Source organism: Myotis myotis, unplaced genomic scaffold (assembly GCF_014108235.1).
Source record: "Myotis myotis isolate mMyoMyo1 unplaced genomic scaffold, mMyoMyo1.p scaffold_m19_p_4, whole genome shotgun sequence".
In the NCBI taxonomy this organism is placed as follows: domain Eukaryota; kingdom Metazoa; phylum Chordata; class Mammalia; order Chiroptera; family Vespertilionidae; genus Myotis; species Myotis myotis.
The window spans coordinates 93747253-93767878 of NW_023416346.1; the positions used below are offsets into that span (position 1 = coordinate 93747253).

The window sequence follows — 20626 nt, forward strand, 5'->3', positions numbered from 1 at the left end:
AACAATTTCAACAAGGGGTTCATATATATAAAACATATATAAAGTATTCATGCAACTCAATACCAAACAAACAATCCAATTTAAAAAATGGGCAGAGGACCTGAACAGACACTTCTACCAAGAAAACATACAAATGGCCAACAGATATGTGAGATGATGCTAAACTTCACTAGCTATTAGGGAGATGCAAATCAAAACTACAATGGGATTGTTTTCTTAATTTCATTTTCATATTATTCATTAGTAGTGTCTAGAAATATAAGTGACCTTTTATTTATTTCTGTATTATTCTGTTTACATGGTAATTATAAATCTGACAGACTCAAATTCCAAGATAATTTGCAAAGGCTTTTAATTTTTTTATTTTATTTTATTGTTGACAGTATACATGTCCCTCATTTCCCCACTTGCCCCCCTCCACCCAGCCCCTCCACTCCAACCTAGGACTTCACCACATTATTGCCTTTGTCCATGGGATATGCATATATGTTCTTTGATTAATCTTTTTCAGTCCTTCCACGATCTTCCTCTCTGACAGTGTCAGTCTGATCCATGTATCTATGCCTCTGGTCCAATTTTGTTTGTCGGCTTATTTTGTTCATTAGATTCCACATATAAGTGAGGTCATATGGTATTTGTCTTTCTATGACTGGCTTATGTCACTTAGCATATCCATTCATGCTGTTGCAAGCAGTAAGAGTTTGTTCTCTTTTATAGCAGTATAGTATTCCATTGTGTAGATGTACCACAACTTTTTTTAAAATATATTTTATTGATTTTTTACAGAGAGGAAGGGAGAGGGATAGAGAGTTAGAAACATCGATGAGAGAGAAACATCGATCAGCTGCCTCCTGCACACTCCCCACTGGGGATGTGCCTGCAACCAAGGTACATGCCCTTGACTGGAATCGAATCCGGGACCCTTCAGTCCGCAGGCCGACGCTCTATCCACTGAGCCAAACCGGTCAGGCTCACAACTTTTTTATCCATTCATCTACTGATGGACATGTGTGTTTTTTCCAGAGCTTAGCTATTGTAAATAACATTGCTATAAACATATAATATATGATTGACTTTTCAGGATTCTTAGGATATATTCCCAGAAGTGGGATTGCTGGGTCAACTGGGAGATCCATTTTTATTTTTTTAAGGAAACTCAATACTGTTTTCCACAGTGGCATCACCAGTCTACATTCTCACCAATAGTGAACTAGAGTTCTGTTACAGTTCCTTTTTTTACAAATCCTTGCCAGCACTTGTTGCTTATTGATTTATTGATGTTATCAATTTTGGCAGGTGTGAGGTAATGTCTCAATGTAGTTTTAGTTTGCATCTCTGTGATGATAGGTGATGTTGAGCATTTTTTCATGTGTCTATTGATCATCTGTATTTCTCCCTTGGGGAAGTGTGTATTCAGGTTCCTTACCCATTTTTTAATTGTATTGTGTGTCTTCCTGATGTTGAGTTGATAAGTTCATCACATGTATTGGAAATCAACACCTTATCCAATGTGTCACTGGCAAATATGTTCTTCCATTCAGTGGGTTCCCTTTTCATTTTGTTGATGGTTTCAAATTACTGCTTAAATTTCATGTCTGAAATTTTTCCTGATTTGAGTTTTGGAAAATTGTATGTATCTAGCAAATATACAAATTGTCCATTTTGCTAAGGTTGGCCAATTTTCTGTGCATAAGCTTTTTAGTTTGATGTAGTCTCATTTGGTTATTTTTCATTTGTTTCCCTTGACCTAGGACAGTGGTCGGCAAACCGCAGCTCTGCAAACTGCGGCTCGCGAGCCACATGCAGCTATTTGGCCCCTTGAGTGTGGCTCTTCCACAAAATACCTACTTCTGCGCATGGGCCACGAAGTTTCAATCGCACTATACATGCCCGCCCGCATGTGATATTTTGTGGAAGAACCACACTCAAGGGGCCAAAGAGCCTCATGTGGCTCGCGAGCCACAGTTTGCCGACCACTGACCTAGGAGATATATTGGTGAAAATACTGCTACATGACATGGCTGAAATTTTACTGCCTATGTTTTCTTCTAAGATTTTTATGGTTTAAAAACATATTTAAGTATTTTATCCATTTGAGTTTATTCCTGTGTATGGTGTAAGTTGGTGGTCTTGTTTAATTGTTTCTGTGTACCTGTCCAATTTTCCCAAAGCCATTTATTGAAGAGACTTTCTTGACTCCATTGTATGCTCTTGCCTCCTGTGTCAAATATTAATTGACCATAATGGCATGGGCCTATTTCTGGGGTCTCTCTTCTGTCCCATTGAACTATGTACCTGTTCTTGTGTCAATACCAGGCTATTTTGATTACACTGACTTTGTAGTAATAGTTCTATATCTGGTATTTTGACCCTTCCAACTTTGTTCTTAATATTACTGAGGCTATTCAGGGTCTTTTTTGGTTTCATACAAATTTTTGGAATATTTGTTATAGAACTGTGACATATGCTGTTGGTATTTTTAATAGGGATTGCATAGAATCTATCTATTGCTTTGGGTTGTATGGACATTTGAATGATGCTAATTCTTCCAATCCATAAACACTGCATATGATTCCACTTGTTTGTATTTTATTCTATTACTTTTTTCGATGACCTATAGTTTTCCATTTACAGGTCTTTTATCTCCTTGGTTAAGTTTATTCCTAGGCACCTTAATTTTTTTTGTTGTTGTTGAATGGTTAATGGGATTTTGTTTGTTTGTTTGTTTTTGTTTCTTTTTCTGAGAGTTCCTTATTGGTGTATAAAAATGCCCTTGACTTCTGGATGTTAGTTTTGTATCTAGTATATTTTGGTGTATTCTGTAGGGTTTTCTATGTACGGTATCATGCCATTTGCAAATAATCACAGATTTACTTCCTTCTTTCTAATTTGGATGCCTTTATTTCTTCTTCTTTTCTTTCTTTTTTTTTTTTTTTGAACTTTTATTTTTTTTTATTATTTTTTTTTTAGTTTTTTTTTTTAATTGCTTAAAGTATTACAAAGGGTATTACATATGTGTCTTTTTTTTCCCCCGCCCTTGACTATCCCCTGGCCTCCCCCACCCCCCAGCGTCCCATGTCCATTGGTTATGCATATATGCATGCATACAAGTCCTTCGGTTGATCTCTTATACCCGTCCCTCCTGCCCCCCAACTTTCCCCGGCCTTCCCACTGCAGTTTGACAATCTGTTTGAGGCAGCTCTGCCTCTGTATCTATTACTGTTCAAAAGTTTATAATGCTCTCTATTATCCATGAATGAGTGAGATCATGTGGTATTTTTCCTTCACTGACTGGCTTATTTCACTTAGCATAATGCTCTCCAGTTCCATCCATGCTGTTGCAAATGGTAAGAGTTCCTTCCTTTTTAGAGCAGCATAGTATTCCATCGTGTAGATGTACCACAGTTTTCTAATCCATTCATCTACTGATGGGCACTTAGGCTGTTTCCAGATCTTAGCTATGGTGAATTGTGCTGCTATGAACATATGGGTGCATATATCCTTTCTGATTGGTGTGTCTGGTTTCCTGGGATATATTCCTAGAAGTGGGATCACAGGGTCAAATGGGAGTTCCGTTTGTAGTTTTTTGAGGAAACTCCATACTGTCTTCCATAGTGGCTGCACCAGTCTGCATTCCCACCAGCAGTGCACAAGTGTTCCTTTTTCTCCACATCCTCTCCAGCACTTGTCGTTTGTAGATTTGTTGATGCTAGCCAGTCTGACAGGTGTGAGATGATACCTCATTGTTGTTTTGATTTGCATCTCTTGGATGATTAGTGACTTTGAGCATGTTTTCATATGTCTCTTGGCTTTCTGAATGTCCTCTTTTGAAAGGTGTCTATTTAGGTCCTTTGCCCATTTTTTGATTGGATTGTTTATCTTCCTTTTGTTAAGTTGTATGAGTTCCCTATAAATTTTGGAGATTAGGCCCTTATCAGATATGACATTGGCAAATATGTTTTCCCACACAGTGGGTTTTCTTGTTGTTTTCTTGATGGTTTCTTTTGCTGTGCAGAAGCTTTTTATTTTGAAGTAGTCCCATTTATTCATTTCTCTTTAGTTTCAAGTGCCCTAGGAGCTGTATCAGTGAAGAAATTGCTTCGGCATATGTCTGAGATTTTGTTGCCTTTGGATTCTTCTAGAATTTTTATGGTTTCCTGTCGTACATTTAAGTCCTTTATCCATTTTGAGTTTATTTTTGTGTATGGTGTAAGTTGGTGGTCTAGTTTCATTTTCTTGCATGTATCTGTCCAATTTTCCCAACACCATTTATTGCAGAGACTATCTTGGCTCCATTGTATGTTCTTGCCTCCTTTGTCAAATATTAACTGAGCATATTGGTTCGGGCCAATTTCTGGGCTCTCTATTCTATTCCATTGATCTATATGTCTGTTCTTGTGCCAGTACCAGGCAGTTTTGAGAACAGTGGCTTTGTAATACAGCTTGATATCTGGTATTGAGATCCCACCTACTGTGTTCTTTCTCAGGATTGCTGCAGCTATTCGGGGTCTTTTTTTATTCCAGATGAATTTTTGGAGAGTTTGTTCTAGATCTGTGAAGTATGCCGTTGGTATTTTAATGGGAAGTGCGTTGAATTTATAGATTGCTTTGGGTAGTATGGACATTTTAATGATGTTGATCCTACCAATCCATGAACACGGAATGTTCTTCCATTTGTTTATGTCTCCCTCTATCTCTTTTTTCAACATCCTGTAGTTTTCTGAGTAGAGGTCTTTTACCTCTTTAGTTAAGTTTATTCCTAGGTAGCTTAATTTCTTTGGTGCGATGATAAATGGGATTGTTTTTGTAATCTCTCTTTCTGAAAGTTCACTATTGGTGTATAGAAATGCCTCAGATTTCTTGGGGTTAATTTTGTATCCTGCTACATTGCCAAATTCATGTATTAAGTCTAGTAGTTTTTTGATGGATTCTCTAGGGTTTTGTATGTATAATATCATGTCGTCTGCAAATAAGGACAGTTTTACTTCCTCTTTTCCAATTTGGATGCCTTTTATTTCTTCCTCTTGCCTAATTGCAATGGCTAACACTTCCAGTACTATGTTGAACAGGAGTGGTGAGAGAGGGCATCCCTGTCTTGTTCCTGTTCTTAGGGGAAATGGTGTTAGTTTTTGTCCATTGAGTATGATGTTGGCTGTGGGCCTGTCATATATGGCTTTTATTATGTTGAGGTATGATCCTTCTACTCCCACCTTGCTGAGAGTTTTTATCAAAAATGGGTGTTGGATTTTGTCAAACGCTTTTTCTGCATCAATTGATATGACCATGTGGTTTTTTTCTTTCAATTTGTTTATGTGATGTATCACGTTTATTGATTTGCGGATATTGTACCATCCTTGCATCCCTGGGATAAATCCTACTTGGTCATGGTGTATGATCTTTCTGATGTACTGCTGGATCCGATTTTCTAAGATCGTGTTGAGGATTTTGGCATCTATGTTCATGAGCGATATTGGCCTGTAATTCTCTTTCATTGTGTTGTCTTTACCTGGTTTTGGTATTAGGGTGATGCTGGCTTCATAGAATGAGCTTGGAAGTGTTCCTTCCTCCTGAATTTTTTGTAGTAGTCTGAGGAGGATAGGTTTTAGTTCTTCCTTGAATGTTTGGTAAAATTCCCCTGTGAAGCCGTCTGGTCCTGGGCTTTTGTTTGATGGAAGCTTTTTGATGACTGCTTCAATTTCTTCCATAGTTATTGGCCTATTGAGATTTTTAGATTCTTCCTGATTGAGTTTTGGAATGTTGTATTTTTCTAGGAATTTGTCCATTTCTTCCAGGTTGTCTAGTTTGTTGGAGTAGAGCTGTCCATAGTATTTTTTAACAATCGTTTGTATTTCTGTGGGGTCTGTTGTTATTTCCCCCCTATCGTTTCTGATTTTGTTTATTTGGGTCCTCTCTTTTTGCTTCTTGGTGAGCATGGCTAGAGGTTTGTCAATCTTGTTTATCCTTTCGAAGAACCAGCTCTTGGTTTCATTGATTTTCTGTATTATTTTTTTGGTCTCTATGTCATTTATTTCTGCTTTAATCTTTATTATCACCTCCCTTCTGCTCACTCTGGGGTTTCTTTGTTGCTCTCTTTCTAATTCTTTGAGTTGTAGAGTTAGATGATTTACTGCCATTTTTTCTTGTTTTTTGAGATAGGCCTGTAGAGCTATAAACTTCCCTCTCAGGACTGCTTTCATTGTGTCCGATAGGTTTTGGATTGTTGTGTTTTCATTGTCATTAGTTTCCAGGATGTTTTTAATTTCTTCTTTGATCTCATTGGTAACCCAATCAATATTTAATAAGATGCTATTCAGTTTCCAAGTGTTTGAGTATTTTGGGTTGTTTTTATTGTAGTTTATTTCTTTTTTTATTTTTATTTTTATTTATTTATTTTTTAAATATATTTTATTGATTTTTTACAGAGAGGAAGGGAGAGGGATAGAGAGTTAGAAACATCAATGAGAGAGAAACATCGATCAGCTGCCTCCTGCACATCTCCCACTGGGGAAGTGCCCGCAACCCAGGTACATGCCCTTGACCGGAATCGAACCTGGGACCTTTCAGTCCGCAAGCTGATGCTCTATTCACTGAGCCAAACCGGTTATGGCAGTTTATTTCTAATATTATGCTATCGTGGTCTGAGAAGATGCTTGGTATGATTTCAATCTTCTTGAATTTGGGGAGACTTTGTTTGTGACCCAATATGTGGTCTATTTTTGAATCTGTCCTATGAGCACTTGAGAAGAATGTATATTCCATGCCTGTGGGGTGAAGTGTTCTGAAGATGTCAATTAAGTCCATCTGATCTAGTGAGTCATTTAGGATTGCTGTTTCTTTGCTGATTGTTTGTCTAGAGGATTTATCCAGTGATAACAGTGGTGTATTAAAGTCCCCTACTATGATTGTATTGTTGTCGATCTCTCCTTTGATATCTTCCAGGAGATTTTTTATGTATTTGGGTGCTCCTGCATTGGGTGCATATATGTTTATCAGGGTTATATCTTCTTGTTGTATTGATCCCTTTAGTATTATGAAGTGGCCTTCCTTATCTCTTGTTATGGCCTTCACTTTGAGGTCTATTTTGTCCGATATAAGTATTGCTACCCCAGCTTTCTTTTCTTTTCCATTAGCCTGAAAGATATTTTTCCATCCCTTCACTTTCAGTCTGTGTGAGTCCTTTCTAATGAGGTGGGTCTCTTGTAGACAGCAAATGTATGGGTCATGATTTTTTATCCATTCAGCCACTCGATATCTTTTGGTTGGAGCATTTAGCCCGTTTACATTTAAAGTTATTATTGAAAGGTACTTGTTTGTAGCCATTTCTTTTTTTTGTGTGGCTGTTTTCTTTCTGGGATTTTTATTTCTTCTGTTTACACCAGTCCCTTTAGCATTTCTTGCATTGCTGGCTTGGTGGTGATAAACTCCCTTAGCCTTTTTTTGTCTGTGAAGCTTCTTATTTCCCCTTCAATTTTGAATGATAGCCTTGCTGGATAGAGTATTCTTGGATTCAGTCCTTTGCTTTGCATCACTTTGTAAATTTCCGTCCATTCTTTTCTGGCCTGATGTGTTTCTGTTGAGAAATCATTTGATAATCTAATGGGAGATCCCTTGTATGTAACTTTCCGTCTCTCTCTTGCAGCCTTTAAGATTCTCTCTTTGTCCTGAATATTTGCCATGGTAAGTATGATGTGTCTTGGTGTGGGTCTTTTCGGGTTCACCTTGCTTGGGACTCTCTGGGCTTGTGTGACTTTTTTCTTCCCCACCTCAGGGAAGTTTTCTGATATTATTTCTTCCAATAGGTTTTCTAATCCTTGTTCCTTTTTCTGTTGTTCTGGCAACCCTATTATTCGTATGTTTCATTTCATGTTGTCCCAAAGCTCCCTTAGGCTCTCCTCCTGTCTTTTAATTTTTTTCTCCAACTGAAGTACAGTTTGGGTGTGTTTTGCTTCCCTGTCTTCTAATTCACTAATTCGGTCTTCCGCTTCTCCTAGTCTACTGTTGATACTTACAATGGTGTTCTTTATTGCAGCTATATCGCACTTCATTTCTTCTTGGGTCTTACTTAAGTTGTTGATTTTTTCATCTGTTTCTTCTTGCTTCTTGGATAAGTTGTCAATTTTTTCCTCCATCCAGTGTATGCACTCTAGGACCCTTATTCTGAATTCTTTTTCTGTCATGTTGTATGCCTCTGTATCACTTAGCTGCTTTTCTGGTGAGTCCTCCTTTTCTTTCCTTTGGGGATTTCTTCGTCTACCCATGTTTGATCTCACTGACGTGTATAGATATTGAGTCGTTCAGTGGCTGCTCCCTAGGTGGCAGTGGCTCCTCGGGCTGTGGTTGCTCCTTGGGCAGTTGTTGTAGCAGTTGCTCCTCTGTTGGTAGCGGGTCTTCTGATGGGTGCTGTTCACAGCTGTTGTGTCTCTTCTGGCTGGTGGAGGGAGGCTTCACACACAGCAGCTGTTCCTCAGACAGAGCGTGTGGAGAACAGGAGGCCGCTGTTGCTTGGATCTGCTGCGTTGATTTAAAGGCACAAAATACAACACAACAAGGCACAACGTACCAGGCACTGAACACAAATGAATTACGGTATTAATAACCCCAAATAAAGATGGCTACCTGAGCTAAGAGAGTTGGGGGGTAAGGAAGAAAGAAGAGAAAAAGATAGAGAGGAAAACAGAAAAAAGAGGGGAAAAAAAGAAAAAAAAAGAAAGAAAAGAAAAAGAGAATGAAGTAGAAGAGGGGAGGAGACTATTCATATGAGGAGAAAACTCTGATAGAACCGCCACTAATCCCAACAAATTCCAGCAACGGATCCCTGGAGTGAATACAAACTACAAACAGCCAATAATATCAAGTGAGGCAAGGGAAAACAGAAGCACAAAAATAACTGGCTGGGGGGGGGGGGGCGGGGGAGTGGGAGACAGAAAAAGAAAAAGCAGAACAACCTCACAAACAATCCTTAAAGAAATGAAAAGGAAAAAAAACAACATACTCAACAATCGAGCAAGCAACAACAAAACAATAGAGAAAAGGAGAGAATAAAAAATTTGGATAGTGAAGAAAGATAAGGGAGAGGTGGATAAGGATTTAGAGCAGGTGATTGGGAAAGGGATATATAAGTAGGGTGAAATTTAGACAGGGGGTATGAAGAATAGGGAAAATATAAAGCAGGAATAGGGTAAGAGAAACAGGACAGCAAAAGGGGAAAAGTGGGGAAGAGAGTTTTAGCACAGCAGCACAATTGAGGTAGAGGAAAATGATGCTAAAGGAACGATGAAAATAGAATGCAGAACCTTAGTCCCAAAATAAAGAGAAAATAAAATGACACTTTAAAAAAAAATGGTAAAATGGCAGCAGTAATAATACTGGTTAAAAATAATAATGTTGTAATTAAAAGGGTAAAATCAGGTGATGAAAAAAAGAAAATAAATGGTTTCTTAGTTAAGAGGTGAAACAATAATTAAAAAATAATAATAATTAAAAAAAATGGACTGTAATGAAGGTGCTTCAGATCTTCTGCTCCTCTTTTTGGCACACCAGGTATTCAGGAGAATGTTGAATTTCCCTCTGATACACTGTTCCTCCGTGTTGTAAGCCACAGTCCTGATTTTAAGGCAGGCTGTATTGGTTTCCCAGACAGCCCTTATCTGTATTTACAGAAGAGTCAGTTCGTGGCTCTGCCTCTGGGTGGCAGTGCGTCGGATTGACCTCTGAGGGTATAGGACCTCTCTGACCAGGTGTTCTCTATTGTACCGGAAGCTGGTTTGGAATGTCCTCCGCCCAGAGCTGGTTTCCCAGTAGTCACTCCCCACTCTGTTTCCCAGGCTCCCCCAAAACAGCCTTCCCTTACAAGCTCTGTGACTGACCCCAACTGGGTAGTTCCTTGCACTGGATTCAACAATCAAACGCACAGATTTAAGAGCCTAGGAAGTTGTGCGAACTCGCAAGGCTTCACCTTCCAAATCTGCGCGAAGTCTCTGCGCGCGCTCTGGCTCCTGGCACCGAGTAGCCGGCAAACTGGCGTAATCTGAGGCTGCCCGTTTGTGTCCCGTCCAACTGTGGGCTTATTTATAGCGTTCCCTTCTGCCAGCAGCCCTGGGGGTGCCCTTCCACACTCGTGGGTCACGATGGCTCCAATGGCCGCAGTCTTTGTAGGGCGCAGAGTCCCCACCCCCCTGCGCGCGTTCCACTCTCCAACCGAAAGTGCAAACCGCACCTTTGGGGAAAATCTAACCTTTCTGTGGGGAGAAGCAGGGTTCCTCTGAGTTCACGTAGTCGCGCTGCTTGAGAGCCGTTGTTGCCGGGTTAGTAGCTGGTCTCTGGATGCCCGTGACAGTCACCCAAGATGGCATGGTCTCCGCGGCTGTGCCGGCGCACCTGGAGAGGTTTCAGCCTCAGCCTCTAACCGTTCCCTTTATCTAGGATTTCTCTGTCTTTCCTGGCTGCAGACTGTCTCTCAGCTGAATCTCCTCTGCTTATTCGGGCTGTATGCTACCCGTTTCAGCTGCCCACCCTTATCTGCTCCAGGACAAGGCACCAACACGTCTGTCTAAACCTCCGCCATTTTCTTCCTCTCTTCTTCTTTTCTGATCGCTGTGGCTAGGACTTTCAGTACTATGTTGAGTAAGAATGGTGAAAGTGGACATCCTGTCTTGTTCCTGATCTTAAGTGAAACACTTTTAGTTTTTACCCATTGTGTAAGATGTTGGCTGTAAGTTTGTCTTAGATAGTTTTTGTTATGTTTATGTATGATTACTCTATTCCTTTTTTTCTGAGAGTTTTTTTTTTAATCATTAATGGGTGTTGGATTTTGTCTAATCCTTTTTCTGCATTTATTGATATGATCATGTGATTTTTATCCTCCATTTTGTTTATATGCTGTATCAAATTTAGTAATTTGCAAATATTGTATCAACCTTCCATTCCAAGAATAAATCCCACTTGGTCATGGTGTATGATCATTTTAATTTATTGCTGGATCAAATTTGCTAATATTTTGTTGAGGATTTTAGCATCTATGTTCATCAGGGATAATAGCCTATAATTTACTTTTTCTGTAGTGTCTTTTTGGTTTGGGAATTACAATAATGCTGGCCTCAATAAAAGAGCATGGAAGTCTTCCTTCTTTTTGAATTTTTTGAGGGGAATAGCTTTAGGAGGATAGGTGTTAGTTCTTCCTTGAATGTTTGGAAAAAATATGCCTGTGTTGCCATCCAGTACATCACTTTTATTTGCTGGGAGTTTTAAAATTACTGTTTCAATTTCATTGTTATCAGTTCATTCAGGTTTTCTCATTTTTCTTGATTAAGTTTTGGAAGATTGTATGTTTCTAGTAATTTGTCCATTTTGATCAGGTTGACCAATTTGTTGGCAAATTTCTTACAATCCTTTGTATTGCTGTGATGTCAGTTGTTTCGTTGCCTCTTTCATTTCTGATTTTATTTGTTTGATTCCTCTCTGTTTCTTGATGAGTCGGGTTAAAGCTTCATCAATATTGTTTATCTTTTCAAAGAACCAGCTCTTGGTTTCATTGATCTTTTGTATTCTTTTTTAGTTTTTTTGTCATATTCTTCTCTGATCTTTATTATTTCCTTCCTTCTACTTACTCTGCCCTTTGCTTGTTGTTCCTTCTCGAATTATTTTAGGTATAGGGTTTGATTATTTACTTGATGTTTTTCTTGTTTCTTGTGGTAGGTCTGTAATGCTATGAACTTCCATCTCAGGACTGCCTTCACTGTGTGTCATAGATTTGGGGTTTTTGTGTATTTGGTTTCATGAATTTTTTAATTTCTTCCATGATCTCATTGGTAACCTATTTATTATTTTATAAAATACTATTTAGCTTCCATGTGTTTGTATGTTTTAGAGTTGTTTTTATTGTTGTTTGACTTCTAGTTTCATGCTATTGTGATCCAAGAAGATGCTTGATATAATTTCAATTCTCTTGAATTTTTAAAGACTTATTTTGTGTAAAAATGCAATTGACTTTTTAAAAATATATTTTATTAATTATTTTACAGAGAGGAAGGGAGAGGGATAGAGAGTTAGAAACATCCATGAGAGAGAAACATCGATCAGCTGCCTCCTGCACACCCCCACTGGGGATGTGCCCGCAACCAAGGTACATGCCCTTGACTGGAATCAAACCCGGGACCCTTCAGCCCGCCGGCCCATGCTCTATTCACTGAGCCCATCCAGTTAGGGTTACAATTGACTTTTTTTAAAAAAATATATTTTATTGATTTTTTACAGAGAGGAAGGGAGAGAGATAGAGTGTTAGAAACATCGATGAGAAAGAAACATCGATCAGCTGCCTCCTGCACATCTCCCACTGGGGATATGCCCGCAACCCAGGCACATGCCCCTGACCGGAATCGAACCCGGGACCTTTCAGTCCGCAGGCCGAAGCTCCATCCACTGAGCCAAACCGGTTTCGGCTACAATTGACTTTTTATATTGTTCTTGTATCCTGCAACATTGCTGAACTTGTTTATTTGTTATAACAGTTTTTTTTATGTGTGGATTTCTTAATTTTATATATACTATTATGTCATATGTGAATGGCTTTAGTTTTTCTTTCTAATCTAAATGTTTTTCCCTCCAATATCTCTGTCCAGTACCTTTAGTACATATGTTGCATGGAGTGATGTTTGTTCATGATCATAGGATGAAAGCATTCAGTCTTTCACCATTAAGTATGCTGTTAACTATGGGTTTTTCACAAATTGCCATCATCAGTTTTCAACAGTTCTGTACTATGCCTAGTTTCTTAGGTGTTTTTTAATTGATGTTAATTATTCTTTAAATATTTGGTAGTGATATTCTTTAAATATTCATTAGTGATGCCATCTGGTCTGATCCAGATGGGAAGTTTTTGAATAATAGTCCGATCTTTTTATCCAAATTTTCCTTTTCTTCCTCAGTCAGTTTCTGTCATTCTAGAATTTTTTTCCATTTCATCAGGTTATCTAATTTATTGGCATGTACTTGTTTATAATGTCCCCTTTAATCCCTTTTATTTCTTTCAGATTAGTAGTAGTATTTCCTCTTTTATTCTTGATTTTGATAATTTGAGATCTCTCTTTTACATTTTAACTTTTTTAAAAAGCAAATGTAATCCTGTATCTACTGTGTAATTTAAACAACAAAGGAGAAAAAAAAGGAGAAATTGAAGATACATACAAAATACAAAGCCTTATCAAAATTGGGATCTGGGCATGCTGCTAGCTCTCCACCAGTTATTTCTCCTTTATCAACTTCAGTTTCTTCATCAGGAAGTTATGATATTGGTTAATAATTATTTAAGTCTTTGAAAGCATGTGGACTATATTATTTCCATGTTTGAGCATGGGATTAAAGACCATAGTTTGGAGTATTTGAGAATAGACAGTAGACCAGTTTGGAAGGAGCCCAGTATTCCTAAAAGGCACAGTTGAAGGTGAGAAAGGAAATGCAGATTGAAGCCAGATTATGGTAATATTTGAATTCCATGGTAAGAGATTTGGATTTAGCAATGGGCAGCTAATGAGTATATGGAGGTGTGAGAGTAGCCAATCAAAAGAAATTGGTGTGGGGGCAGGATTGGAGCTAGGAATCACCCACGGAAATCACTTAGGGAATGGGGGCCATGACAGTAAGAATGGAAAAGTAAGAGATGATGACCAGAGATCTTCTATGTTTTGAAAAGTACTCCCTGAAACTAAGGGAGACGAGAGTAGTTAGTTCTCTTGCTCATCCCCTTGTTTCTCATAGCTATTAGTTAAGTACAAACTAGGTCCAAAATAGGCATTTATTAAGTTTAATTGCACTAACCAAGCCTTGCTAGAGCACAATGAAGGCTGGAGAAAATAATCTTCAAGTACTCTGAGAGGGCTTCCAGGAAAGCCTTCCATCTTGCCAGGCTCTGGGCATTGTCTGTCTTCTTTCTTGTCACCTAGGAGCCCATGTGTGCCAATTGCAGTGTTAATGTATAACATTTTTGAAAAAGTACACAGGTATACATTAGCTTGCATAGTGTGTTGGTGAGAGGGTTGATATTGTACCCACGGAAGATGAAGTCTTGTGCTGATCTGTGTCAATGTACTTTGACATACAAGCAGCCAAGACCTTCATCACACAGAACAGGGAGACTCTCAACAGCAGGGGATTGAAAGTTTTCTACCAGAACGTCATTGTCTCAGGCTCAGGGGATTTTTTTGTGGGACCCTGGGCTTAGGGGCACAGTAATCAGGCCTTACATGCTACCTTTTTGCAAATTAAAATAATCTCCCCTCAAATGTCAGCTACACAGTGGACAGAGATTTTTGTCTCTTTTGTTACTGCTTTATCTCCATTATCTGGTATATATTAAGCATTGAACATAGGTTTAATGAATGAATGAATCTACCAGTCATTCTTTTGGATTAAGGTAGCATCTTTCCCTAAGTAGTGGGCTTATGGGGTTGTTTCAGTATAATAGATAAAGGTCTTGTCTTCTCAGAAGCTCCTTATGAAGAGTCCTGCCATCCATGCCTTTAGTTCTTGCCAGAAGGGGCTCCTCCACCAAATTTTGTGCAAGAAATCTGCATCCACCTAGTTGTAGTTGCCTTCTTGCCATTTCATTGTTATCTGAAGTATTACTTGAACCTAAATTTGGTTCTGTCTTGACCTGACTTTCCAACCCACCTACCCCCACCAATATTCTGTGCTCCTTCCCACTAGAGTTGTTTCAAAGAGTCATCTCATTTCAGCCATCTGAAAGCCAACATTTTGTTTTGATTTGACTGTCTTACTCCTGAGAAGAATAGAAAGGTTTTTTTATTTCTTGAAGGCCTGCCTATTGTATTCTTTTCATAGCAGGGATTAGCTTGCTTTATGAGAAGCTGGAAAAAGCTAATAGATTATTAGAAAATGATGTTTTTATTGGTAAAGATAGACAGGTTTATGATGTGTTTGCTTCAAGGCCTTAGAATCACCTTTTTTTAAAAAACAGATCTGTTCCTTAATTAGTCATCCTTCATCACTGCCTATTTATTGTATCAAGGGACAGCTATTAGCACATCAAAGACACAAAGCTGACCTTTATAAGATGTAGAAAGATTTTCAATACATAATTTGCAGAGGGTGATAGGTTCTGGGTAGACGTACATTTTTGCACATTTGGCTGTGTATGCAAAATGCATTAAAATGGATTGAGCTCTTACTATATACCAACTACTGTGGCAAATAAGTAGACTATATGCTGGTGACATCTCTAGGTTCACTGGGTGGTAACCATGCTCTCCAAGCTCTGTGAGGCAAAGGGAGAGGAGAATACACAGAGGTGGGAAGGAACTACTGTCCCTCTGGCCTCATCTCAAAGCTTCTGTACCCCTAAATCCACCCACCAACATACATTTTTGTTGTTAGAAATAGAGATGCATTGAAATTGCTTAATCTTAGCTTCTTGAGGCAGGAATGTAGAAAAACCAGGGGTGGGATATGGGAGGGAAAGATGAATAGTTGAATAAAGTTGTAGAGACACCTGACAAGCTCTTTGGCTAATTATCCTAGCAGATCTTGCCACTCTTCTTAGGGTACCACCCTTCCTTTTTTCCATGCCACTTAGTTTTCCTTCTTCCTAGGAATAGGGTGAAATGAGCCATTTCCATGAGTTAATTAATCCAAGATCAAGAAATACCTTATTAAGCCTCCCCAATAGTTTTTTTTTTTTCTGCATTCCTTTGCTTCATGATTTGGAATGGATCGTCTGAACCTCTACCAATTGTATCCAATTTTGATGAGTCTAATATTTCTAAGATCACCTTGTCTCGATCCCTTCTCTACTCCTTTTCCATCTCTCTTAGAGATAGAGGCAAAAGGAGCTAGCACAGTAGTTTAGACCAAAAACTCTGGAGCCAAACTGCCTGGCTTCTATCCAGCTCTTCTGCTTCCTAACTTTGTGACTTGGGATGAAATCCCTAACTTTTTAAGGCTCAGTTTCCTCTTCTGTGAAATGGTGATAATAATGGTACCTGTCTAGTAGAACTGAATAATACAGTTCACTGAAAACTCTCAACACAGGGGCTGGTATATAGTAAGTGCTCAATAAACAGCTGTGGCTATTATGTGGCACAAGAACATTATGACATCTCCATTCCAACCTTGAGGAAGTACAGATATTTGCATATCCCAAGAATTTTCACAGTCAAATTTTAATGATTTATATGTGTAGGCTTTGAGGAAAATCAACACCAAAGGCCCTGATTTGGATATGCCCACTCTAGTTTCTAACTTTGATTTCCATACTCATAAGTGTTTAACAATAATCCAGCCATGGCACCTCATATGTATAGCTTAATCCTTTTTTATTTTGATCCAACTATTCTCCCTAATATGCCCCAATATGTCTTCTGATTGTCATTGCTCTTCTCTCCTCTGAAATCATTTTAGCTAAGAAGTCTCTGAAGATGATTTCCCCATATTTCATTTTACAAATGACAGGTCACCAGAGGCCAAGAGAAAATTAGTCTCATTCCTAGGGTCAACAAGTCACCCTGGATCCAGGCCTGGCATGCAGTTTACAGGGGCCTCTGAAGGTTCTCTGAATACCTGAAGAATTTAGTTTATCCTTTTTCTACTTGTTTGAAAACTTCTCAAAGAGGGAAGTTAATCCTTTCTTTCTCTGCCTTCTTCCACAGCTCTGGGTGAACCAAGAGGATGGGGTAGAGGAAGGACCCAGTGACGTTCAGAATGGGCACCTGGACCCCAACTCAGACTGTCTCTGTCTGGGCCGGCCACTACAAAACCGAGATCAGATGCGGGCCAATGTCATCAATGAAATCATGAGCACTGAGCGTCATTATATCAAGCACCTCAAGGACATCTGTGAGGTAGGTCCAGCTATGATAGTACTTGTGGTGGCACTTAGGGTGAAACAGAGTTCACTTCCATGAAGAAACAACAACTCCCTGGGCCCTACCTGTGACAGTTGAAGATGTTGGAAAGAGCACCTTGACTGGTTTCCTAAATTTTGTTTGTGAGAAACTGATTCTTTGGGGCTGCTCAGTTTCTCTCTCTCTCTCTCTCTCTCTCTCTCTCTCTCTCTCTCTCTCTCTCTCTCTCTTTCTCTTTCTCTCTCTCTCTTTTTCTCTTTCTCTCTTTCTCTTTCTCTCTCTGTCTCTCTTTTCTATTTGTTCATGGGTATTTTTAAAAATTCTTTATTATTGAAAATATAACATATGTCCCTTCCCAGCCCCATTGTCCTCTCCCAGCCCGCTCCTGCCCACCAACCCAGCCTTCACCACCCCCCTCGCCCCATTGTCTGTGTCCATTGGTTATGCTTATATGCATACAAGTTCTTTGGTTGATCTCTTACTCCCCACATCCATCCCCCAGCCCACATTCCCCTGCCTTCCCTCTAATGTTTGACATCTGTTCTATGGTTCTGTGTCTCTAGATTTAGTTTGTGTTGTTCATTATAATCCACAAATGAGTGAGATCATGTGATACTTATCCTTCTCTGACTGGCATATTTTGCTTAGCATAATGCTCTCAAGGTTCATCCATGCTGTTGTAAATGATAAGAATTCTTTCTTTTTTACAGCAGTGTAGTATTCCATTGTGTAGATGTGGCACTGTTTTTTAATCCACTCATCTGCTGATGGACACTTAGGTTGTTTCCAAATCTTAGCTATTGTAAATTGCACTGCTATGAACATAGGGGTGCATATATCCTTTCTGATTGATGTTTCTGTTTTCTTGGGATATATTCCTAGAAGTGGGATTACTGGGTCAAATGGGAGTTCCATTTTTAATTTTTTGAGGAAACACCACACTGTTTTACACAAAGGTTGCACCAGTCTGCATTCCCACCAGCAGTGTATGAGAGTTCCCTTTTCTCCACTATTTGTTCATGGGTATTTTTAAAAATTTAGCATTTTTTGTTTATTGATTTGTTGATGATAGTCATTCTGACAGGTGTGAGATGGTACCTCATAGTGGTTTTGATTTGCATCTCTTGGATAATTAGTGACTTTGAACATTTTTTCATATGCCTCTTTCATATGTCCACTTTTGAAAAGTGTCTATTTAGGTCCTTTGCCCATTTTTTTATTGGATTGTTTATCCAGCCAACCCATGCAAAGCTTTTGTTGACAATCTGCCAGTTATGTACTTCTTAATTATACTTGGTGCTAAAGTTAAGAGTTTAAGAGGGAAATATCTCTTTGTACTACCTTGCAATCATAGGTATCAAACAAAGTCTTAAAATTTTTAATATTTTAAACTATAGTTTACATTCAATATTATTTTATCTTAGTTTCAGGTGTACAGTATAGTGGTTAGATAATCATTTACTTTACAAGGCATTCCCCAGATATTTCTAGTTCCCAACTTGCACCATACATAGTTATCACAATATTGTTCACTATATTTCCTATGCTCTACTTTACATCCCCATGACAATTTTTGTAACCACCAACCTGTAGTTCTCAATGCCTTCACTTTTTTTCACACAATCCTCTAACCCTCTCTCCTTTTGGCAACCATCAGTCTGTTCTTTGTATTTACAAATCTGTTTCTGTTTTGTTTGTTCATTTATTTTGTTCTTTAGATTCCACAAATAAGTGAAATGTGGTATTTGTCTTTCTGTGACTGACTTATTTCACTTGGCATACTACCCTCTAGGTCCATCCATGCTGTTGCAAAAGAAAGGTTTAACTAGAGCAAAAGAAGGGTAGAGAAAGTTGTTTCTATATGGGCCAGAAGAGAGTATTTTAGCCCAGGATGTGTTACATCTCACCCAAAAGCTGTGAGCAGAAATATGGTTTATCAGAAAGAACATCAGACTCAGAATTGGAAGTCCCTCTTCAGGTCTCAGCTTAGTCACTGAGTAACATCAGGTGTATCTTCTCCCTCCTGGACCTTGTTCCCCAACTCTAAAATGAGGGTATTAGAAGAGTTGCTTTTTTAAGTGCTATCTGGATCTTACTTTCTCTGGTTCTGTGTGATCTAGATATGCTCTCACTAGAGAAAGCTCTGGAAGTGATCCAGGTTACTTCTGCATTTCTTTTTTTTTTTTTTTTTTTTCAGTCCAGTGGTGTCTTGCTTTTATTCGGCCAGTTGTGCAATTTAGATGGAATCTCCAGCTGTTGTTTTTCCCCCCTCTTTATTAAATAAGATATTACAAATGTGTCCTTATCCACCCAATGTCCCCGTATCCCCCAAATCCTGCCCTCACCCTCACCCCTGTTGTCCACATCCATCGCTTATGCTTATATGCATGCATACAAGTCCTTTGGTTGATCTTTCACCCTCACCCATACCCTCCCCTGCTTTTCCTCTGAGTTTTGAGCATCTGATCAATGCTTCTCTGTCTCTACATCTGTTTTTGTTCATCAGTTTACATTGTTCATTATAATCCACAAATGAGTGAGAGCATGTGATACTTATGTTTCTCTGACTGACTTATTTCACTTAGCATAATGCTCTCCAGCTCCATCCATGCTGGTGCAAATGGAAGGAGTTCCTTCCTTTTTACAGCTGCATAGTATTCCATTCTGTAGATGTACCACTGTTTTTTAATCCACTCATCTGCTGATGGGCACTTAGGCTGATTCCAAATATTAGCTATTGTAAATTGTGCTGTTATGAACATAGGGGTGCATATATCTTTTCTGATTGGTGTTTCTGGTTTCTTGGGATATATTCCTAGAAGGGAATCACTGGGTCAAATGGAAGTTCCATTTTTAGTTTTTTGAGGAAACTCCATACTGTTCTCCACAGTGGCTGCACCAGTTTGCATTCCCACCAGCAGTGAATAAGGGTTCCTTTTTCTCCGCATCCTTGCTAGCATTTGGCATTTGTTGATTTGTTGATGATAGCCATTCTGACAGGTGTGAGATGGTACCTCATTGTCATTTTGATTTGCGTCTCTCGGAAGATTAGTGACTTTGAGCATGTTTTCATATGTCTCTCAGCCTTATGTATGTCCTCTTTCAAAAAGTGTCTATTTAGGTCCGTTGCCCATTTTTTGATTGAGTTGTTTATGTTCCTTTTGTTAAGTTGTATGAGTTCCCTATAAATGTTGGAGATTAAACCTTTATCAGAGATATCATTGGCAAATATGTTCTCCCATGCAGTTGGTATTCTTGTTATTTTGTTGATGGTTTCTTTTGCTGTGCAGAAGCTTTTTATTTTGATATAGTCCCATTTGTTTATTTTCCCTTTAGTTTCCATTGCCCTAGGAGCTGTGTCAGTGAAGAAATTCCTTCGGCATATATCTGAGATTTTGCTAACTGTGGATTCCTCTAATAATCTTATGGTTTCCCAACTTACATTTAGGTCCTTGATTCATTTTGAGTTTATTTCTGTGTATGGTGTAAGTTGGTGGTCTAGTTTCATTTTTTTGCATGTGTCTGACCAAATTTCCCAGCACCATTTATTGAAGAGACTGTCTTGAATCCATTGTATGTTCCTCCCTCCTTTGTCAAATATTAGTTGAGCATAGTGGTTTGGGTTGATTTCTGGGTTCTCTATTCTATCCCATTGGTCTATATGTCTGTTCTTGTGCCAGTACCAGGCAGTTTTGAGAACAGTGGCTTTGTAATACAGCTTGATATCTGGTATTGAGATCCCACCTACTCTGTTCTTCTTTCTCAGGATAGCA

General features: G+C 38.8%; 1 protein-coding gene across 7 annotated transcripts in view; it reads left to right on the forward strand.

Moving 5' to 3' along the window:
* The window catches only part of ARHGEF9 (Cdc42 guanine nucleotide exchange factor 9), a 331502-nt gene that overhangs the window by 196853 nt on the left and 114023 nt on the right, over window positions 1-20626 (forward strand). For all 7 annotated transcript variants that reach the window (XM_036305563.1, XM_036305556.1, XM_036305557.1 and 4 more), the window contains one exon: window positions 16659-16850. In XM_036305563.1, the coding sequence (XP_036161456.1) occupies window positions 16659-16850 (192 nt within the window). The remainder of the gene's footprint in view (window positions 1-16658; window positions 16851-20626) is intronic.